We start from the raw sequence: 24,071 nt of genomic DNA on the forward strand, positions 1-24,071 counted from the left end.
ATCCAGCCTTACTCCAGTAAGATTTATCCAGCCTTACTCCAGTAGCCTTCAACCGGGGATTCAGCCTGTGCTGAGATCCCTTAAACCCTCCTCTTGTATGGAGGATGAGGGTACACAGGAAGGTGACTGAGGGTTTGTCTACTCTTGAAATGCTACAGCGGCACAGCTGCAGTTGCACCTCTGTAACGCTTCAGTTTAGATGCTACCTACACTGATGGAAGGGATTCTCCTGTCAGTGTAGATAATCCACCTCCCTGAGAGGTGGTAGAATTTTTCCATCAACCTAGCACTGTCTTCACCAGAAGTTAGTCAGCTTAACTACATTGCGCAGAGATGGGAATTTTTCAAACCGTTGGAGTGATGAAGCTGGGTCAACCCAACTTTTTAGTGTAAACCAGGCCTCTGTCTGCGGAAACTTAAGACCACCCTGTAGTGAGGTGGTCTGGCTCCCCGCTGCCCTGGAGAGGGACGAGCCTCTCTGGACACCAAAGTGGGCGGAGCCAGCAAACCCTGCACCAGCCCCTCAGAGGTCAAGGCGCAGGACAGGAAGTATAAAAACCCAGAGCTCACTTGAAGCTCAGTCACTGGAGAGACCAGATGCCTGGTGGGGAGACCATGGTGATCGGTGGCCAACGCGAGGACTGGCCAGACCAGCCAACGCCTGATGCTAGCCCGAATCCAGAGATGCTGCCAAGACACTGGTTTTATGGCCCATTACAACAATTTCTAACACCCCCTAATGCAAGCTAACCCTTGATTGTCCTACGATTGCAGAGTTGTTAATTGCTCACTTCATTTTAAGTGGTCTCCTACAACGTGCGAACATCTTATGCTTAACAATGTGTCCCACCGTGTATTTAGCTTAGACACCCTGGTTATCTTCTCCAGGCCTGAGGAAGAGCTCTGTGATGCTTGAAAGCTTCCACCAACAAAAGTTGGTCCCATAAAAGACATTTCATCAGCCACATTATCTCTCTTATATAAAAATATGCTGTATTGTAACCATATTCTGTGCATACGAACTTGAGATTTTTTGTGCATGTGTTAATGCTTATTATATAGTATTTAAAAGCCTTTACATAAAAGTCTGTTTACTTCTAGAAATATATATTATAATTATCACTGATATATGAAATGAAAAACAATGATGAATTAGATTTCTAAGATGTTTCCTCAACATAATTTCTTTCTGCATTATTATACAGGAATATTACACAGTATACTAATTTGCATCCATCTGAACATTAAATTTTCCAACTGTGGCATGTCGTTTGTGACAACCATCTGCTCAGACGTCACTTTTCTCTTAATCAGTCCACTTAACATTAAAGTCAACAATAACAATTTCTGCAGAGACACTGTAAAAGTGATAAAGTTGTTTATATTTTTGCATTTAATTTACCATGCACTCCTACCACTTATGTTCTAACTAGATAACATTTCTGGAGCATCAAACAAAATGAAAAAAATACAAAACCCAATGTAAAGCCTGAGTTCTTCAAGCTCTGCATGTTCTTGCGTAATAAAAATGTGTTTCAGTTCTGATCACAGACCACTAGAATGTTATAAACTCTAATTTTAGTTAAAAAACTGAATTAAGAGCTATTTCGAGAATCACGATTCAGTTTCTTTAATGAGAATGAAAGTTTAAAAGAGCTAAACTTAATCTTGGGGCATAACTCAGTTGCACATAACAGAATTTGTTTTTAATCTATTTCGATAGATAGATAGATAGATAGATAGATAGATAGATAGATAGATAGATAGATAGATAGAGCATTGATAACTACATAAACAAAATCCCTTTGTGTCCAAATGAAGTTATTTATGTTGAAAAGTCAGGTATTCAAAAGTTAGGAAGCACGAGCATTAAGGTTGCACAGGCAACCTTAATCCTGCCCCTTATGTGTACATATCTGTGACCCAAGAACCTCTTGATGCCAACTGGCTGAGCACACAGAGTGACAGGGACCACCTGGGTTCACCAAAAGAATGTCATGTAAGGTTTCTAATGACAGCTTGTATTACACTGGTCATCATAATCATTGCAAGATGCATGTATGGAAAATAAGTGAGGCGTTAGATATATATATATATACTAAAAATCATGTTCTTGAGGTCTGCAGTTAAAAAAGGTCATGCCTTACACAAGCTTCTCCAGACTGGAGCTGGGAAACACTTATCTCCATGGCAGCCCATTTTGTATTGTGTGTGTTATCATAGCAATCTGTTAGCATACTGAGTCAAAAGCTACTTCAGAGATTGTGGAGACTTCAGAGGAAAATCAACAGGAAGAAGTAAACAGCACAAAGGGTGGGACCCTATTTTCAGGTGCAGCTCAAAGGTTTGGTCTTGTCTATCTGGGGGTGCAGAGACTTTGGGTAGGCTATTCTGTAGGAAAAAGGGAACATCCTGTGAGTTAAGTTTAGGCTCTAGAAAGCATGTTATGATTTTGTTTTATATGTAACCATTTGTTTCCAGTATTCTTACTTTCCATTATTTGAATCTTTGTTCTTCGACAATATATTTATACTACAAACAAAAATAAGTCTATCTAAGTGCTGTGTGTTAAGTGGAGTGGTGATCCTGATTTAAAACTAGTAAGCTGAGGTATACTATTCCTTAGGGAATAGGAAATCTAAGAATTTTGAGAGTGTTCAGTGGAACAGAGGCTGAACACTACAGAGGAATGCCCAGAGGAGTTGGCAGACTGTGTGTGCCTATCACTAACCTGAGAGACAAGATGGGTGAAATAGTATCTTTTTTTGGACCAACTTCTTCAGGTCTGGAGAAGAGCTCTGTGTAAGCTCGAAAGCTTGTCTCTCTCATCAACAGAAGTTGGTCCAATAAAAGATATTACCTCACCCACCTGGTCTTTCTAATATCCTGGGACCAACATAGCTACAACAACATCACAAATATCACTAACCTGTACAACCAGAGTGAGGCCTGGAAGGCAGTGTTTGTGTTGCCAGAGACTGGTGGAGTCAGGGAGTTGAACCACAAAAGGCACAGACAAGACATCCTCACACTAAGGGCAGGTGGTAAAAAGGTGCATCACAACTGTGGGTACCCCGGGAAGTATCACAATATCATGAAACAGTCCTTAATTACATCATCACATACTGTTTTTTTCCACAAGATCCCTGCCTCATTCAGTGCAAAGAGATGGATGGTGCTCAGGAAATGATTCATAAGAAGAGTTCAAAATAACATCCAATAAAGGAAATGGTCTTTCATTTTTGTATTGGAGTGTCATTTAAGTAAGGGCTGCTTCCCTTCTAATATATTCCAGTTGGGCTAAAGGGGACCGTTGCTCCTCAGATTTGTGACTTTCAAACAACTTTTCATCTCTAAAATGTTCTTTCCTTCACTACACCAAACTGTGCCCGATGCAAATACCTCTCCTATGATATTTCCCACAACACCTTACCCAGAGCCTCAGCAACTATAGCGCCAGTATTCATCATACAGCAGCCACTAAAGATAACCTCCTTCAGCACTGCAATGCCAATGTGTGACTACTTGCTAATCTGGAATGCAAAACCTTTTAACTTCTTTCTTCCCAAAGCCTAAAGGGCTAAAGCCTCATATGGCCACCCTGAGGGCTGTCTCTTGCATGACAATATATAGCACTGTCCTCTAAGGTACCAAACTAACAGCCTAAATATATTGTTAGATGCAATATAAATATGATGTAGTGTAATCAGGGCCTCAATGCAATCTAATTTACACATCTGCTTGTGCCCTATGGATTTTCTTTAAAATTCTCTAAAAGCTGTTCCTTGCATGGTCCTTTACTTTGAATTTTGACAACTGACAGATATTTTTCTTTTCATAAGAGGGGCTTCCCAAGGGTGTGTTTCAGAGGTCAAATGTCACAATGACTTAGAAAAAAATTACTGAATCAGATCCCAAGTTTAGCTCAATATTTTGATCTGAAGTTTATTTTGACAGAAATGACAGCCTTGGCAAATGCCTATACTATTTTATGGGCTACAGTAGATAATAAATCTGAACTGAGAAGTGGACTAACATTTTTGTGATTTCTTTTTTTTTAAAAGATTCCTTATTCCTTCTTACCTGACTTAAAAAAACTCATTAAAGCTATTTTATTGTAATGATATTGATAGACTCCTTTATTTATTCATATTTTAATAACGTATTTATAATGTCCTTAATCAGAAATCAAGCTGAAATGTGATATTTGTGCCAATGAAGTAAAAACCATTTGTGAAGGCTTTAAAGTAAAGCAGAAAATAAATACTTACATGTAGCTCCTTGTTTACATATATTCACGTGCAATTCTACCAAATAGCTGCAGGATTTCACATATGAAAGGTGAAGATTACTGTCAGGAATATTACCATGTTTTTATCTTTTTCTTTTTCCTTTGTTTTTTTGGAAGGAAACTTATTACTTACCCAACATTTTCTGCATCTTCATCACACTCAGCCCTGTATTTGCAAGCCCCACATTTGGAGTGTTTTCTGTGAACTTCTGTTCCAGATCCTTCATACTCTAAATAAAACAAGGCAGTGTCATCAGAAAATGTAACTTCTTTCACATTATGCTATGACTCTGTCTACACAAATTAGTTTGCCTTTCAACAGGAAAGCAGCTTGTAGGCATAGCATTGTCATATATTTATAGCACAGTCATTAGCCTCACTAGTATTACTTCTTCCAAAATTGGGCAACAACTAAGGTTTGATAGAGTGATAACAATTACAAGATAGCACACAAAAACAAAAAACAAACAAAAAAACATTGCTTCATTGGTTATTTACTACTCCTTTATTGTACAGAGTGATTTGCTATTGATTTTCCTCAGTTCTCTAAATCTGACACTAATATACATACTAGCTCATTTAAAGGAAACTTTATTTGCCACTAATACCATATAAAACATGCACCTTTTAATGCCATTTGACTAGTAATTTAATAATGTTCAGGTAAAGAACATATACATAGCCAAGCAGAAAGAAGGGAAAATATTTTAACTGAAGTTCTGTAATTATAGACATAGTTCCATATAACTACTTATTACATATAATGATTTTTTCCTCTGTGTATGCGAGGATAGATTTTCTTTCATTTTGTACTAGATTATACTAATTTCTCATAGTTTCAGCCTTATTCCTTTTCATCAGTGGTTTAGGACAAACAGAAGACCCAGTGCATTATCCTGATAAGATACTGGTAGAAATGGAACTTCCTGTAGAAGATAGAGCATATCTCCAAGGTTCAAAAACATTGGTCCTACAGGCAACAGCATTATTCTTGTGGTTCACACTGACATCACAGCTCATCAGTCACATGGGAGGAAAATGTAGATCCACAATGTTCTGATGCAGGACAATCTAGAATTTGATAGATGCCTAATTTATAACTGTTATGACACATTTGGTGGAATATTATAGTGAATAGTGTTATCTTTTTTTCTCCACGAGTTCATAAAAAATATCAAGCTGATCAATAAAAATATAGTTTTCAAATTCAAAGTGCAGAACAATGTAACTATAAGAATATTAAGCTCTTCAAAGGTACAAAAAGTTCACTGGGCCAAAAGTACTGCATTGTTAGAAGGACATGGTGTATTTTAAAGACATTATCACATGTCAAACCTTGCTTGTCCGATCACTGTGAATCTCTGCACACTACAGGATCCCTACACACCATAATGACCTACATTTCTGTTAATTGATTCTAAATTAAAAACTCACCATGAAAGCATAATATGAAAACATGTTTCATATTTCAAAGCTCACATTTTTTCTAAACTATTGTCACAGCTTTCTTGCCTTTATTAGTGGCCAAGTTAAAGCTAAATATAAAATCTACTTGAACCAAAAACACATTAAAAATCAAACATATTTTAATGTTAGATGGGCAATATAAATATAAAATTATCAAACACAACCAAAACTGTGTCTAGTTATATTTTATAACACATTTCTATTTATTCTCAGTGCATCTTAAAGAATTAAATCTGTCTTTATCCTTTTAAGAACACAATTTTTTCCATACTGGACTAAAAATAATATTGCAGAGAAATAGCTTAAAATAATGTGATTAATTTAATGTCCTATTTTTTTTTACATTTGGAGTTCTGCAGGTAAATTTTCAATCTCAATAATACCATTAAAGGAACACTCCAACATTGCAATGCAGTGAATTAAAAAAAAATTGTTTAAAATAATTTCAGATACTAACCTGTCCCTGAGTCACACTGCCAAATGTTTGTGGTTTTTACAACCACATTTTCCTACTTCTAAAGTGATTTTCTCTGTTTTGTTGACTTTTAAAAGACTCAAACAGGGAAAACTGACTATACTGAAACAGTAAAATTGACTATATAAAATACAAAATGTTGTTAAAGATAAAGTTAGTAACAGAGAGAAGTATTTTCTCTCATCTCCTTCTCTTATAGTAGTCTTGTGTGCTATTGGCAACAACAGTCAGTTAAACAAATTAAGCTAGAAGTGTAAATTCTAAGTTGTTGGTATCCCTTAAATACAGCATGCCTGGGAGTATGGAACAGGAAGAAGTCCCCTTGTTCCTATACGTGGCTTCTTGGACCTTGGGTGTAGATGCACCTGGAGCAGGTAAACTGGGATTAGATAGATAAAGAGATGAGTAAAGTCTTGGCTCCATTTCTTACTCAGCGGACAGCACAGCTGAGAAAGCATGAGGAGTGGTGGATGTAATAATTTATAGCTGGTATAACTTCAGATTCATAGATTATAAAGACAGAAGGGACTATTGTCATAATCATAATCTGACCTCCAACAGACCATAGGACTTCCCTGAATCAATTCCTGTTTGAACTAGAGCACACCTTTTGGAAAAACATCCAATCTTGATTTTAAAGTTTCCAGAGATGGAGAATCCATCAAACCCTGGGCCAATTGTTCTCTGGTTAATCATCCTCATTATTGTAAATTGGAATCTCATTTCTAGTCTGAATTTGTCTATTTTCAAATTCCAGCCATAAAATCTTATTATGCCTTTGTCTGCTAGATTAAGAGTCCTCTATTATCAAATTTCTATTCCCCACATATTTATAAACTGTGATCAAGTCACCCCTTAAACTTTTCTTTGTTAAACTAAATAGATAGTCTTGCACTATAAGGCATGTTTTCCAATCTTTTAATTATTCCTGTGGCTCTTCTCTGAACCCTCTCCAATTTATCAACATCCTTCTATCATAGATTTCAAGGCCAGAAGGGGCCAGCTGCAACAATCTAGTCCGACCTCCTGTAGACTAGACCTTCCAGGCCATAGAACTTTCCCCAAAATAATTCCTAAAGCAGATCTTTTAGAAAAACATCCCATCTTGATTTTAAAATGGTCAATGATGGAGAATCCACTATAACCCTTGGTAAACTGTTCTAATGGTTAAGTATCCTCACTGTTAAAAATGTACACCTTATGTCTAGTCTGAATTGGTGTACCTTCAATTTCCAGCCTTTGGATCATGTTATATCTTTGCTAGACTGAAGAGCCCATTATTAAATATTTATTCCTAATGTAGGAACATATAGACTGTAATCAAGTCACCTTGTAACCTTCTCTTTGCTAAGCTAAACAGCTAAATTAGTTTTCTTGCAGTCTTCTGGAACTTCCCCAATGCTCCAATACTTACTGAAAAATCAAAGGTTCATGAAATTGGCCCTTTTCAAACATCATATATATATATATTACTTGTTTGGAATTTATTTCATTTGTTATATTCAAAGAAAATAATGTCACGAGCACTTGTATCTAAGCTACCACTAATTTTTAGTACTGTGATCATTTCCTCTTTATCTGTCAAGATGAGGTCTAAGCTAGAATTCCTCTATGTTGGATGCACCACTTTGTCAGTTAGGCAATTCTCATCTATAGTATTTAGAAATTCTCAGGATGTTTTAACATTGGCAGCATGAGGCCTCTAGCATATGTAGACTTGGTAGAATTCATTTTTTTTTTATTTCAACAGCTAATATTGATGCTTATTTTTATGCATATTTTCTATTTTTAATCACTAAGTTTTCAGAGTTGCAAGAAACTATGAGGGGAACAGACAATAATGTAATGACAGTAGATGTGGAGATTCAAAAAGTTAAAGCTTTATAACAGCTAAAGCATAGGTTTCAGAGTAGCAGCCGTGTTAGTCTGTATCCGCAAAAAGAACAGGAGTACTTGTGGCACCTTAGAGACTAACAAATTTGTTAGTCTCTAAGGTGCCACAAGTACTCCTGTTCTTTTTGCTAAAGCATAAATTGTCAACATCACATATCAAAATATACACAGTAAATAGCCTTAAAACAAACTGTGCTAAAATTGGTGTTATCATCAACAGAAATATTTTTATTGATTTGTGTGTGTACAGTGAAATCAATGTTTACCAACATTAACTGATAAAAATCTAATCCTTCCAGGCCTAAACATGTGTCACTCAGATTAAAGTCCTCCATGATCACAGAGGTTTCCCTCCTCACACCACACATTAAAGAAAAGTGCTTAGAGAGCTGGTCATCCTCTTCTCTAGTGTGATTTTGTGGTCTGTAGAAGACACCAATTAGTACCAATTTTGTGCTTTATCTGTTGGGACATTGATCCATAAACATTCAAGAGCATTTTCTTCCAAGCTGTCAGTGACTCAGAAACTGGTAATGCCATTTGTGACAGAATGCCACTCTCCCTCCCCTTTTACCTACTCGATCCTTTCTAAATAGGTTATAATCATTGATTTCTACATTCCAATCATGCGAATTATCCCACTAGGTTTCAGTAATACCAACTAGATTGAATTTATGCTCATAAATGAGCAATTCAATTCCTCTTGTTTATTACCCAGGCTTCTGGCACTGGAGCATAGGCAATTAAAGAATTTCTTCTGTTCACATCCTGTGTTGTCTTGATTAATTTTGTTCTCAGCATCTTGATTTTGTTCTCCATGAATGCTCATTTGTCCCCTCTTTTCCCACTCCTACTTTTGTTACAGGCCCATCAAATTAACATACACACACACATACACCAGCCCAGGCTCACTCTCTTGGTATGTCTACACAGCAACTAGACATCTAAGGCTGGCCTGTGCCAGCTGACTCAGGCTCATGGGGCTCAGGCTGCTTCATTGCTGTGCAGATGTCTGGGCTCTGGCTGGAGCCCAAGCTCTAGGATGCTGCAAGGTAGCAGGGTCCCACAGATCAGGCTCCAGCCCAAGCCTGGAAGGCTACACAGCCCCATGAGCCCGAACCCGCTGGCATGGACCAGCTGCGGGATTTTCTTTGCTGTTGTAGACATACTCTCTGAGTCTGAATGTCTCCCAGGGCTACCCCGGGTTAGTGCAGGATACACACCCATACTTTATTCAGGGTTGTGCCTAAAGTCACACTCCAGTCCTATGAAACTGAAATATAAATAAACTGTACCAGAATGGAGTGACTAGGGTTTATGGAGTTGTGGCCAGTCTTTATGTGACCATGCAGAAAGGACTGCTCTCTGACCTGCACACCCTCCTAAGAACTGAAGCCTCTGTGTTCTGAATACAAGGGCTGCTAGAGAGGTGTCCCTCTTAGGAGCAACTTATCAAAAAGGGGTTGGGAAGTAGGGGGAACCAGAGCTCTATCACTCCTGCATGCTGACCATGTTGTGTGCTGCACCTCTTAATAGGGGTGTCGCCTATTGTGCTCCTCTTAGCACAACTAGGCACAAAAATGCCTCCCAATGCACCTCCTTGAGGCAGTGTAGCTCCACAACACCCCTTACCAGAGGCTGTAGCTAAAGGCTACGATCTAGTGACTTGTCTGACTGACAGATTATGGAAATGCTATTATGATGCCATAGTTAAGGCTGTATTCTGTTTTGCAGTTAATGCAAGCCTTCAGCCTCTTTGTCTACAGATGTCTACACTGCAATCAGAAGTTGGCTTCAGCATGTGTAGACATCCCTGAGGTAGCTTTGATCAAGCTAAGTCCAATAACAATAGCAGCAAAACTGCAGCAGCATTGGCTGTGACCTGGGTATGTACTTGAGCGGCTAGCCCGTGTTGTTGCAGCTTCACGGTTATTGGTATTCAAGCTAGCTAGATCAAAGCCAGCTTGGGTATGTCTACACATACTGCAGTCACACCCCTGACCGCAGTGTAGACATACCCTTTGTTTTATATGAAAAACAGCATATTTATTCTGAATGTTCATATCTTTCGATAAAGTTGAATTTTCCACTGGCTTACGTGCTTCTAGTCTTTATGTAAGGAATGGTTACCAATGTGGAAGATCCTGTTCATTGTCAAACTGTTTGCCCAGTTTAGGAGCAGAGTTCTCCTCTTCCACCCAGCACGGCCGGCTTTAGAAACTATGGGGCACAATTCGAATACCCGGTGGCGCTCCGGGTCTTCAGCGGCACTTCGGCGGCGGAGGGTCTGCTCCAGGTCTTTGGCAGCATGGGGTCCTTCACTCGGCTCCGGGTCTTCCGCGGCACTGAAGGACCCCCCACTGCCGAAATGCCGCCGAAGACCCGGAGCGAACCGCAGCTGGGTGAGTAAAGAAAATTAAAAAGGCGCCTAAGGTGCAGGGCCCTCTTAGGCGCGGGGCCCGATTCCGGGGAATTGGCCTAAAGCTGGCCCTGCCACCCAGAGATCCACACCTCACTGATGGAACATCCATCATTCACCATAAAATACCACACAGCAACCTTAGCTCTGCCCCAGTAGGGGGCAAGCCTCCCAGCACCTTTGCCTTCAACCATGAGATCACTATAGATCAGGAGTCGGCAACCTATGGCACGCGTGCCAAAGACGGCACGCGAGCCGATTTTTAATGGTGTGCCATTAAAAATCCTGCCCAGCCCGGCCCACTCTTCTCCTCCCTCCACTCCCCCCCGGTGCAGGGGCAGGGGGCAGGAGCATAGGCATGCGCACGGGGTGTGCCCAGGCACACCCTAATGCAGGGGTGGGCAAATGGCCGCACTCGCCCGGCGTGGCAAACCGCGGGGTCCGCGCTCCCAGGCCGGAGCGCCCGGCCAAGTGCAGCAAGCTGCCGGCCCCTCCCCCGCCTTTCCTCCTCCCCGGAGCCATGCCACCGCGTGCGCAGCGCTCTGGGGGCCTGGGCTGCGCACTCATGCGGGGCAGTGTTTGGCTCCGCGGGGAGACAGACACGCTCCCCGCTCATCCGGAGCCATGCCGCCGCACGCACGTGCAGCATTCTGAGGGGCGGGGCTCCTGCTCCCGTGGGGCAGCGTGTCTGGCTCTGCACGGAGCAAAACATGCTGCTAGGAGCCTCATGGTAAGGGGTCCGGGTCCGGGGGGTTGGATAAGGGGTGGGGGCAGTCAGAGGATAGGGAGCAGGGTGGGTTGGATAAGGGGTGGGATCCCAGGTGGGGTGGTTAGGGGCGGGGGGGTCCTCTGGAGGGGGCAGTCAGGGAGCAGGGGGAGTTGGATGGGGCATGGGAGTCCTGGGGTCTGTCAGGGGGTGGAGGGTGGATGGGGTCAGGGCAGTCAGGGGACAGGGAGCAAGGAGGGTCCTGGGGGGCAGTTAGGGTGGGGAGGTCTCTGGAGGGTGGTGGTCAGGGGACAAGGAGCTGGGGGGGCCTGTCAGGAGGCAGGGGTGTGGAGAGGGGTTGGGGCAGGCAGGAAAGGTTGTATGAGTTGGGAGTTCTGGGCGTCCTGTCAGGGGGCGGGGAGTGATTGGATAGGCATGGGAGTCCTGGGGGTCTGTCTGGGGGCAGGGGTGTGGATAAGGGTCAGGGCAGTCAGGGGACAAGTAGGGGGTAGGGTCCTAGGGGGGCAGTCAGGGGACAAGGAGCAGGGAGACTTAGATAGGGGGTGGGATCCTGGGGGGCAGTTAGGGGCAGGGGTCCCAGGAGGGGGTAGTCAGGAGACAAGGAACAGGGGGGTTGGGAGTTCTGAGGGGGGCAGACAGTGGGAGGGAAGTAGGAGGGAGTGGATGGGGGCAGGGCTAGGGCATGGCGGGGGCAGGGCTAGGGCAGGGCTCCCTGGGTGCACACTCTAATGAAATGTGCTGCACACACCTATGGGCAGAAGCTAGGAACTGCAGGCTCCCCTGCCTCTTCCAGTAGCGTGGTGGGTTCCTGTCCCTCCTCCGCCTCTCCGTCCCTCCCTCCCTGCCGTCCAATAAGCTGATGGCCCTTGTGAGGGAGGGGGTCAGGAAGGAGCAGAGTCAGCATGCTCACTGCTCCCAGCAGAGGCAGAGAAGAAGCGGGGGCAGGGCCTTGGGGAAGGGGGGTGGTGGAATAGGGGCATATCCCCTCCAGCCCCCTGCCCTGACCCCCCTCACACACACCCAGCCCTCTGCCCTGAGCCCTGATCCCCCCTCACACACACGCAGCCCTTTGCCCTGAGCCCTGCAGCCCCACACACCCCCAGACCCCTGCCCTGAGTCCTGTACCCCCATACACACCTAGCCCTCTGCTTGACTCCTTCACCCCCCCACAACCCCAGCCCTGACTCTGGCACCCCCACACATACTCAGTCCCCCCACTCTGACACCTGCACCCCCCTCACATGCCCCCAGCCCTCTGCCCTGACTCTTGCACCCCCCACATCCCCACCCCAACCCAGAGCACCAAACGGGAGCTCCTGAACACCCCCCCCACACACACATTCCCACCTGCACCTCTCGCATCAAATGGGAGCTGCCCAGGTAAGTGCCCCCCACCCAAACCTCCTGCCCCAACCCTGAGCCCCCTCCCTCATTCTAGCTCCTGGCCAGACCCTTCACCCCCAGCCCTGTGCTCAGTATACTCCCACCCTCAGCTCAGTACAGAGAGAGGAAGAGAATGGGACAGAACCAGGGAGAAGGTAGGTAACCACTGTACGTGGGCAGGGCCGGGACCCCAGACTGGCAGCAGGCTGAGAGGGTCTGGCAGCCGGGATCCCAGCTGGCAGGAGCTGGCGAATGGAACCCCTGAGCAGCAGTTGGCTGAGCCGCTCAGCCCACTGCTGGTCTGGGGTCTCGGCCGCCGGCCCCGCACAGCCCACTGCTGGTCTGGGGTTCTGGCTGCCGTACCCTTGCCAGCCGGGGTTCCGGCTGCAGGCCCTGCTCAGCCCGCTGCTGGCCTAGGTGAACAGAACCCCAGACCAGCAGCGGGCTGAGCGGGCCGGCGGCGTAAGATCAACATTTTAATTTAATTTTAAATTAAGCTTCTTAAACATTTTGAAAACCTTGTTTATTTTACAATACAACAGTAGTTTAGTTATATAATATATAGACTTATAGAGAGAGACCTTCTAAAAACATCAAAATGTATTACTGGCATGCGAAACCTTAAATTAAAGTGAATAAATGAAGACTCGGCACACCACTTCTGAAAGGTTGCCGACCCCTGCTATAGATAATGGCAGGAGAGACATTTTCTCTGTTTAGCGTGGTTGTGAGTTTAGGGACGGGGCGGGAGTTTGAAGACTGACATGCCTTCTGAGGCAGAATTAAGGTAGGAGTGTGTTGTCTGGCAGTTGTTCTAGTGATGAGGTGTGTGACTCAGGATGGAGGAGTAGAGGGTATGTTAGATGCTTTCATTTTTCTTTTCCTTGCTTTTGTAGTTCTGTGTTAGGTATATTACATATCTGGCAGATTTAACTCACAAACAGTGTTCTTATGTATTAACAATCAGTTATGTCAGACAAAGTTAACATTTTTGGTAGCATTTGATGCGTTTTCTCTGACTGCATAAGAATCATCATGGAGGACTAGACTATTATTCACCTATTCCTATGTCCTGTTTTCACAGGAGCCAGTTCCTGATGCTCCAAAGGGAAGCTAAACAACTTCAAAAATATGCATTTGGCAAACTATGCACCAACATACAATAGTGAGGAGGTAGGAAAGTCACCATACGCCCAGAAGAGTAATGAGGGAGCAGTCCCTGCACTTTCATGAACACAGGCAATGCAATTATGCCAAGCCCTTTCAAGGACAGCACAGTGGGGAGTGAAGTCCTCATTCTCTGCCCCCTCAGATAAGGACCAGACATGTGTCTCTTAGCCTCTCTATGGTCCTGATTGTGATACCCTTACTTAGGATAGCAAGCACTAACCCAGGAGATCACTCACCCAGAAGTCATTACTAGCTTAAGTACTAAAGGCTGCACAGTCAGGCCCTCTATATTTGTCTTCTTTCCTTGCCTCACAAGAGTGTTGTGAGATTTTGTTTTGTTGCCACTTTTACTAACTTACAGAAATAAATGGGACTAATAGGGGTTTAAGGCACTATTTAGGACAGAATCAGGCCCGTAATGTTTGTAAATCACTCTGAGACTCTCAGATTGGAGTTGCTATAGAAATGCAACGTCGTATTATCCTTCTTCGCCTTCTGTAACTGACATGTTTAGAAAGCTGCAAAAATTGAAGCTTTTGACATTTATAAAATATAAAGGTTTTGAAATCTGTATGTTTACACAAGCCTGACTGTGTGACAACCATGGGTAACTGTTGTGCCCAAGGAGGGTAAGGAACAGATGGTAGTCTACTAAAAAGCACATACTGTCTATCATTTTATTAATTATAAAAAGCAATCTGCCAAACGTTCATCACAAGATACTTTAGCTCCTAAATTTCAGACAGACTGGGAATTCAAAACAAATGATTTTAGTAATAATTAATTTCGCTATCTGTATTGCAAGCATGCTATTTCCTCAGCTTGAAAGCCTGAATTGATCAGCTGCCATCTGTCTAAAATTAATTTTAATACATAAAATGCACTTGCTTAGGTAAACAGACACCTGCTATATGTATTTTTACTCTGAAAGAGAAAAAAATTAATTCTATGCCCATAGCATGACACTTAGAAATCTTGCCCCCTGAGGGTCTAGAAGGTTTAAGAGACTGGTACTAGAATATGGAACCTTTCACCTTGAGGTCAGTGAACTGAATCTGAAGAGCAGGCCTGAAGTGACAAAGTCATTACTGTCTGATAACTGTTTGATGGCCTATCTGACATAGATTGGTGGTTTCAGACTTGTTCCTAGTGAACAGCTGACAATAGCACAAAAGCAACACTACCAAAACAGGCACTAATTGGAATCCTCGTTGGCAGTCTCAGCAGAGAAGTTAAGGATTGTCGAACCAGAAGAGAAGAAGTTCTGGTATGTGGAGAAACAGTAAGAACTGCCCAGAGGAAACAAGCCCAGAGGATCTCCCCTCATATGAGCTATTGTCTGTCACTTTGGACCAACTAAGTATCTCAGCAGATTTAGATGAGCCCTTGGAGCCAACCGAACCTCTAAGTTGGTGACTTCAGAACTGTTGCACTCTCCAACCACCAATGGTAGTCTGAGAAAGCCCTCCAAATAAGACAAGATTGAATAACACCCTTTAATTTGTCTGACTTGTCTACAATCCTCCTTTGTGCATCACAATAAACAACTTTGACAAAATTGAACCCACCGCCCCCCCCCCAAAGTTCCCTTTAAAGACTTAAATTCATATCCCTACTTACTATCCTAGGTGATGGGCCAAAGTGGGTGCCGATGCACTGGTATATTCAACCACTGAATATTGCACTCCAATGTGGGCAGGCAGTTCACATAACATATCTCTCAATGTGCAGCCTGATGCTGCAATGAGAATTATAACTAGAACATTAAAATCAACACCCATTCAATGGTTGCCCACTCTGCCACATACACCCCCACCCAAAATACACATACACACCTCGTGAATACAATCAAATCATGAACTTCCCAGCCTGAACTTCCCAACTTCTGAGGACCTCCAGAACCTTCCAAAGACACATCTGAAATCCCACAAATCTTTTGGGGATTGGGATAAAGTTCTTAAAGAGTCCTCATTCAATCCTGAGGCACACTGAGCAGAATTATGGGATAATGCTAATATACCAAATAAACATCTGATTGCTGACCCCCCCGCAAGCCCTCCAAAGAACTTCCAGGCTTTAACCTCCTCAGAAACAAGGGTCTGTATTGAACCATTTCAGAACATTGAATGGCACATGGTATCATCTCTTACATGGCTAGAAGTTGCCAGAATGCACAATGTGACTGTGGACACCAGGCACAGAATATGGACCACATTGTAAATTAGTTCCCACTTTGATCATTTGCCAGTGGCATCTCAGACCTACATTAAGCCACTTCAGACACTACACACTGGCTTGCTAATCTGGACTTGGTGACTTGAACGTTGCTAGTCACTGCACGTGCCATACAAAAGTAGAAAAAAGTATCCCTGGTTTGCAACAAAATGGAACCAGTGGGGTTGCATAGGTTGCAAATCCAGGAGAATTTGGCCCAATGGCCCCTGTAGTTCTCCTGCAGTTGACTCACCTGCAGCAGGACCAATGCAGTGCTTGGCCCTAAAGTGCCTTTAGCAAATAAGCAGGGGATATTGGAGTAGGTTAAAACTATGGGCTACAAATCCTGGAGCTGCTTCATGGGCTATTCTAAGAATTTTGTTTTCCTGCTCAATTTACTGGATCAAATTCTGCCAAGATTTACAACCTATATAACCCCACTGATTTCATTTTGTTGTAAATCAGGTATACGTTGTCCAATGTTATGGGATGATCGATAGGGACATGAATTTAAAACTGACTCCTCTTTTGCTGAAGCGAAAACAACAGTAACAAATCATATTTATTGGAAGAAGACTATAAAACAATTAAGACGATGTGTTTTGGCAGTACAGGAAAATTGTTGAATAATATTGATATGAGCTAGGTGATACATGGTTATGGGTTGAGTAAAAACTTTGTTGAGATTGAGGATTATGAATGCACCCTTCAATTAACATAATTGTAAAGATAAATTAATCACAATCCCCCAGCTAAAACAAAAGGGGTTGTGAACCTGCCTACGAGTTTTGGATTGTGTGGGCAGATGGGGGTTTGCTGATTATTGTTTTGGATGAGAGAAAATGTGAGAGAAAGGGGGGGGGGGGAGGAGATCACACAACTAGAGAGAGAAAGAGACAGCCTGAAGAAATACAAGCAGCAGCCTGTAACAGTGTGACCGTGAGAGAAACTTAGAGAAAGATTTTGGGTTGGGGGCCTGGCTGAAAAGAAGCTTAGGGCTACTCCTTTTGCCCATGGTTCCTCCTACACTCAGAGAATCAGGACTTTGTACATTCCTTGTAATTAAACAAGACTGCATCAAAGAAAATACCCAGACTCCATCATCAATTTTGCCTCCAAAATGGAATATCCCCTACTGAAATATCCCCAGGACCTGAAACTTTAACTAACTGCTTGGTCAAAAAGGGGTAACTATGTATAAAATTTCAAAAAAGTACTTGTCTTTATATGAATTCTAAAGAGTTCCAATATTTTCAGGGATGAACCTCAGTAACTAATGTTTCTTTCAGTAAGTAGGTGGGGGCATAATAGCACATTAATGAGATTTTCAAAACTGCTTTACCTTCTGAAATAACATCCCATACTCTTATTAATTGGCATTGGACTCTAATAGCCACAAGTGATCTACAGCTGAATTTCATAAATTCAATCAGGCTAATAAAAATAATGCATTGTAAGTTCAGACTTCTGTCATGAGCAAAATGGTAATTTTTTTGTGACTGCTGATGTGTTGTGAGAGCACAAGAGATTGAAAATTGCTTATCCAAAATGTCAGAGGGCAACCTAGATAAGTGAAAAAATAGGTGGATGATATGGCTGTCATTTCACTGTCAGGCATACTGCAAAATGCTACAACTCCTACTGCTTCATTCTAACATCTTAGTGACAGTAAACATGATTTGGCAGAGAGTCCAGCAGAGTAGTTACATGATCTTTGTTTTTTTTTTGTGATACATGACAATTTAGGGAAACATTGTCTGAGCTAATCCACTGTGGAACAAGTCTTTTTCCTGTTGGAAATCTGCTCTTTTGGCACAAACATCATTATATTTCAGATTATCCTATTCTCAAGTAGGAGGTATTCTGTGTTGAGTCAAGTTACAGAATAACTAAGGAACTGGCAACTGAAACAAAACCACATGAACCAACACCACAAATTTAAATCATACCTAGTGCTAGCAATCTGTTGAACAATGACCTCTTTTAGCATTGGAAACCCTAACAGTCAGATTCATGGTGATTGTAGGGCAGAATTTAGACTTTTACTATTACTCTGCTCAGGTGCAAAAATCTACTAATATTACCATCAGAGGGTCCTGTGGCACCTTTAAGACTAACAGAAGTATACATCTATTAGTCTTAAAGATGCCACAGGACCATCTGTTGCTTTTTACAGGTTCAGACTAACATGGCTACCCCTCTGATACTTAATATTACCATGGATCTGGACAGCAACATCCACATTTTCTGAGCTGCGTATGATCAGTTACACATATATCCTAGTGTTTGCAGTTACCACAACAGCATACACTATCATACATGAAGGTTAGATACATAACTGGCATTTACCACGATTAGCATCTGAAAATTGGAACCTGTAGTGATTTGAGGACTGTATTGAGCTTGCAAGCTATCACTTTGCGGGGAAAAAGTGGTGGGGCTTCCCGTTCCTGCTTGCAGGCTAGGGGTATCCACAGGGAAACATAAGGTCGGCAGTCATTTAGCAGACACACAGCATAAAGTACAGGAGGGTGAGCTGTGCCTCTGTTTTTGGGAGCACCCAGCGTTTTGCTCTATTTTGGGTTCTTGTGTGTTATTGTTCCGCTCTTCTGAATTCTAAGAAATAAAGTAGTTGTGATGGATCTGCTATGTAGATGACTACAACTCCCATCGGCCCCCTCCCCACTGTACTTTCCTTTCCTCTAGCCAAAGGGAATGCGGAAGGGTCCTGAACCAGGAAGCGGATGAACTCTGTTAGGAAGGAGCTGCTGCATGGCTAGTGAGTAGGGTTGCAAACTTTCTAATTGCACAAAACCAAACACCCTAGCCCTGCCCCCCGCTCACTACATTCCCCCTACCTCAGTAGCTCGCTCTCCCCCACCCGCAGTCACTTCAGAAATCAGGGGTGCAGGAGGTGGATTTAGGCTGGGGCAGGGGGTTGGGGAGTGGGCTCTGGGCTGGGGATGCAGGATTTGAGGTGGGGCCAGAGATGAGGGGTTTGGAGTGCAGGAGGGGGCTCCTGGCTGGGAGGTGGGGACAAGGGATTCAGAGTGCGGGAGGGGGCTGCAGGTTGAGGCAGGGGGTGGGGTGTAGGAGGGCTCTGGGCTGGGGCTGCAGGCTCTGGGGTGGGGCTGGAGATGAGGGGTTTGGAGTGCAGGAGGGAGCTGCAGGCTGGGGGGTGGGGCCGAGGCATTCGGAGTGCAGGAGAGGGGTGCCGGGGGGTGGGGGTATGGGCTCTGGGTGGGGGTGCAGGCTCTGGGGTAGGGCTGAGGATGAGGGGTTTGGGGTGCAGGAAGGGGCTCCAGGTTTGGGGGGGTTCAGGGCTGGGGCAGGGGGTTCGGGCTCAGGTTTACCTCAGGGGGTTCCTGGTCAGCAGCGCAGTGGGGCTAAGGCAGGCTCCCTGCCTTTCCTGGCTCCAAGCTGCGCCCTGGAAGGGCCAGCAGGTTCAGCTCCGAGGTGGGGGGTGGGGCAGGAGACTCTGCACACTGCTCCCATCCGCAGGCACTGCCCCCCGCCCCCAGCTCCCATTGGCTGCGGTTCCCAGCCATTGGGAGTGCAGAGCCTATGCTTGGGGTGGGGGCAGTGCATGGAGCCCTGTGGCCCCCCCACCAAGAAACTGGACCTGTTGGTTACTTCCGGGGTTCAGCGTGGTGCCAGGACAGGTAGGGACCAGCCTGCCTTAGCCCTGCAGCACCTCTGACTGGACTTTTAACGGCCCGGTCGATGGTGTTGACTGGAGTCGCCAGGGTCCCTTTTCAACCGGGCGTTCTGGTCAAAAAATGGTCACCTGGCAACCCTAGAGGAGCTGCAGAAAGGCCGGATGCAGAGAGGAATCCCATGAATTGTATGCAGAGCTGGGTGTAGAACAGACTGTGACTGCTGAACATTACAGCAGGGTGCAGGTCTGTATGGGGTTTATGGGGGAGCAGCAGTTGCTGGGCAGGGAGCCAGTGCAGAGAGGCCCCATGAGAGAGACACTACTAAGTGACCCTGGCTTGGAAACCTGCAAGCTCCTATTTGCTTGAATAGAGACTGGAGAGGGCATGACATGCACTATAGAGACTGGAGAGGGCATGACATGCACTAGGCCCGAAGAGCCCCGACTCTCAGTTGGACTGCCCCAGGGCCCAACTATTTATTGATATTGCTCACTTTGAACTTTAACTGTTTAAGCCTCTGTATTTGCAACCTTTCCCTTTCCTGCCAGCCCTAGTAAAATACCCTTTCACTTCGTTATGTGTCAGAGTGGTTACTGGGACCCACCAGGGTTAGTATCTACAAGGACTAGCTGTTGAAACACCTACAGTGCTTGCCTCCAAATCACAATACACCTGGCACAATACTGGCATCTTGGGGGCTTGGTGTACTCCGGCCCTGAGCAACCCCAATAATTACATAGTGTTACGTTGCAACTTTCCATCAAGAGTATTTTATGTTTTTTTATCCAATTTCTCTGTATGTATGCTGTGAACATAACAGAATCCTTATCTGGAACCACATAAAATTCTCTTTGAGCTTTGTATCTGTCTTGCATAAAACCACCCGACACTGGGTAGGCTAAGATCGCCAACCAAAATGGTTGAAATCTTCTTGGGGACAGACTAGTAGCTTGCTACCCTCTCTGGTGTGACTGGGGTGACTACCAGGATTGCTCCCTCCTCTGGTATTAGCATATCTCCATTTTTTCCTCTTCTTCTCCCCAACCTAAGCTCCCTGTTCAGCTCTCCTTCTGTCACTTTCAATTTATTCTCCCTGCCCCCACAAACACAAAGTGGGCTCTCCTCCCTTTCTTTTCCACTAGGGATTCTCTCATCCTCTTCTATCCTACTTTTTCTCTGTCACTGCAGTATATGAATGCTTCACAAACTTTAATAAAGTTACCCTCATAACACCCTTAACATCTTGAGGTGTGTGGAGAAATAAAATGTACACCAAGATTAAAAAAAAAAAAAACCTAAGGAGCCTTTTTATGGTCATTGCATGATGTCCCTACAAGGCAGAATTAAGACTGTTTGGGTGTCAGAACTGTGGACAACATTAACATTCAGATTTCTTTTAAGTTTATCTTTAACTCTGAATTTCTTGGGTTTGTAATATTTGTTCTCAGGATTATTACAACATCCATGTAATGCTTTACCTTAAATTAGTGATATGTACTCAACCTCAGCTTTAGTTTAATATCAATTTTTTTGATAATCTTCTTAAATTCTTGTCCAGAACATTTTCCAAGGACCCAAGGAAGGACAGACTCCATCACTTTGTCACACACGGAGAAATAACATGACACGTTGAAGACCAGCCTAATCTTTGTTTGTAGTTCCTTTTCCTACAATGCAACTGCCTGTTAAGCAGCTACAACTAGAGCTAGAGTGAAACAAGACTATGTTATTCTGTCATCATATGGTATCTTCCAGCCAAATGCTTTTAAAAATTAAACTTAATTTTAAGAAGATTTGTTTTGTATGACTGTGAAATCATAGTGAATTCCTCTCAACATATGATCTCTTCTAAAACTGGAAGCCAAGTTAAAATCAGGAGCTATGGGGTGAATTAACATCACCTGTATCCTCTATATTGGAGATGCAAGCGGGTGCTGAGGCAACTAGCCAACAAAGCAGAGTAGAAAAGGGAACAGGTGCAATGGAGTGATGATTGTCACCTGTTGGTGAAGAGGATAATATTGCCCCAGTTCCCTCTCAGTATGTAGAAAAGAAAAGCTAGCTCCTGACTCCTTGTGAGTTAAATTTAGGGTTTAGTCACACAGCAAAGTAAATAATCATTTTCCACAACAGCAACTTTTAATGTAATTAAAGATATTTTGAAATAGTAAACAACATGGGGTGCTGGATGCTTTAGGGCAGTGGTTCTCAGAGCTGGTCCGCTGCTTGTTCAGGGAAAGCCCCTGGCGGGCCGGGCTGGTTTGTTTACCTGCTGCGTCCGCAGGTTCAGCGGCTCCAGGACAATGGGGGCTGCGGGAAGGATGGGCACCACATCCCTTAGCCCGTGCCACTTCCCACAGCCCCCATTGGCCTGGAGCGGTGAACTGCGGCCAGTGGGAGCCGCGATCAATGAACCTTCGGATGCGGCAGGTAAACAAACCAGCCCAGCCCGCCAGGGGCTTTCCCTGAACAAGCGGCGGACTGGCTTTGAGAATCACTGCTTTAGGGGATTTTTCTCCCAAGAGCATTGGTTCAAATCTGCTCTAGGTCAGCTGTAATTAAGACCTGGCCTATGTTAGAGAAGCACCATTGTAACTCTATAACTTGCCTATAACAAACTTTGCAGACTCATCTAGCTCCTCATGAAACGTACTTTCTCCCAGGCAGGGCAGAACTGTTCAAAGCAGGCAATGGAATGAACCAAAAATGTGATTGGGTGCAAATAGATATTATGCAACAGTTTGTGCAAGTCATCGTGGGATAGGTACAAACTGCCATAGAATGGCCTTGATGTATTACTAACACCACAATGGGTTTTTCATGCTGAAAGAATTTAAAAATTATCTTTTTTTTCATAATTTACATGAAAGAGTGTTCCTTTAACTAAAACAGACCTAAGTACACACAAAAATGTACTACAACAGAAAACAAGTGCAATTGTGACTGTGTACTTACCCCCTTCTCCTGATCCAGAACCATTATCTGATAAGGAAATAAAAGGGGGAAAAAATCACAACATTATCCCAGGAATAGCTCTTCATTCAAGAACTGTCATTGCAAAAACATTATACAAATATTACACATCAGGAGCCAAGTATAATAACAATGTCTCCCATCATATCAGGCATCACTATTAGAATTTGTCCAGTCTTATCATACACTCTTTTCCCTACTTGTCAAGGTAAATTTGCTCTAAGAGCAGCAGTGTTTTTTGTATGTGTTGCTGAAAAACATTGCTGCATCACTGACAGAAGTTGGTTCAATAAAATACATCATTTCACCTAGCTTGTTTCTCTTATTGCTTTTAAGTCCTTTTTAAATTATAAAAGATTCCAAGTTGTTAAACAAAAACTGCCTAATAATTTACAATTTGATTTTTGTAATCTATTTAACAGCGGCTACATTTTTACTTTAAACACAGCCCTAGACTAGGGATGGTGCATAAATTGCATGACTCTAGAAGTGGCCTCAGGAGTCATTGTGACTCGGTATGTCTTTATTGCAGAGTTTGCTCGACTTACCTATTCTAGCTTGGTGTTAACTAGCCTCCAACTGAAGTGGCCACACTGTGAAACAACACTGGAGCTGACCAGTGATTTGATTAGTAACACAAAGTGATTGGATGAGCAGCTGATGAGTTGTGCTAACTCAAACTGTGCCCTGTAGCTGCATCCCACTTCATTACTGGCTCCTGCATCAGCAGCACTCAAGCTTCAACGCATACCCTCAACAGACCAGTCAGGTTGAATTTAAAGTACCACTTAACTCAAGATACAGATTTTTGTGTGTGGACAGGAGTTGGATTATGGCCAACACTCAAGTTATACCGTGAGCTTACACTGCCGTGAAGACACACTGCCTTCAGACATGCACTGCTGAGCCACCAATCCTCTGCTATTTCCTTACTCCTTTTGGGAAAGGGAAGGGGAAGAGGAGAGAAATTTACAGCTGGCCTATACCCACAGTAAATTAACCAACTGGCTCAGCCACTCCAGAAGGTGAGGAGGGGAGTAGAGCCAGAACTCCATTCATTTCCCACCTCCCCCTGCATACTTGCTCAGGGGATAAAGTAGGCAGGTGAGTTAGCCCTATTTAATTCTATACACCCAGACCCAAGGGGGGTTCTTACTTCCTGGGAGGAACTCATAGTTCAAGCCAGAAAACTCATAGACTCATAGACTTTAAGGTCAGAAGGGACCATTATGATCGTCTAGTCTGACCTCCTGCACAACGCAGGCCACAGAATCTCACCACCCACTCCTGTAATAAACCCCTAACCTATGTCTGAGCTGTTGAAGTCCTCAAATCATGGTTTAAAGACTTCAAGGTGCAGAGAATCCTCCAGCAAGTGACACATACCCCACCCTGAAGAG

The 24,071-nt window shown here is 43.7% G+C and overlaps 1 protein-coding gene across 3 annotated transcripts in view; it reads right to left on the reverse strand.

The window, feature by feature from the left end:
* TMEFF1 (transmembrane protein with EGF like and two follistatin like domains 1) overlaps nt 1–24,071 on the reverse strand; it is a 214,128-nt gene that overhangs the window by 44,996 nt on the left and 145,061 nt on the right. For all 3 annotated transcript variants that reach the window (XM_034761448.1, XM_034761450.1, XM_034761449.1), the window contains exons 4-5: nt 22,654–22,680; nt 4,425–4,521 (exon numbers count right to left, since the gene is read on the reverse strand). In XM_034761448.1, the coding sequence (XP_034617339.1) occupies nt 4,425–4,521; nt 22,654–22,680 (124 nt within the window). The remainder of the gene's footprint in view (nt 1–4,424; nt 4,522–22,653; nt 22,681–24,071) is intronic.

This window comes from Trachemys scripta, chromosome 2 (assembly GCF_013100865.1).
Source record: "Trachemys scripta elegans isolate TJP31775 chromosome 2, CAS_Tse_1.0, whole genome shotgun sequence".
In the NCBI taxonomy this organism is placed as follows: Eukaryota; Metazoa; Chordata; order Testudines; family Emydidae; genus Trachemys; species Trachemys scripta.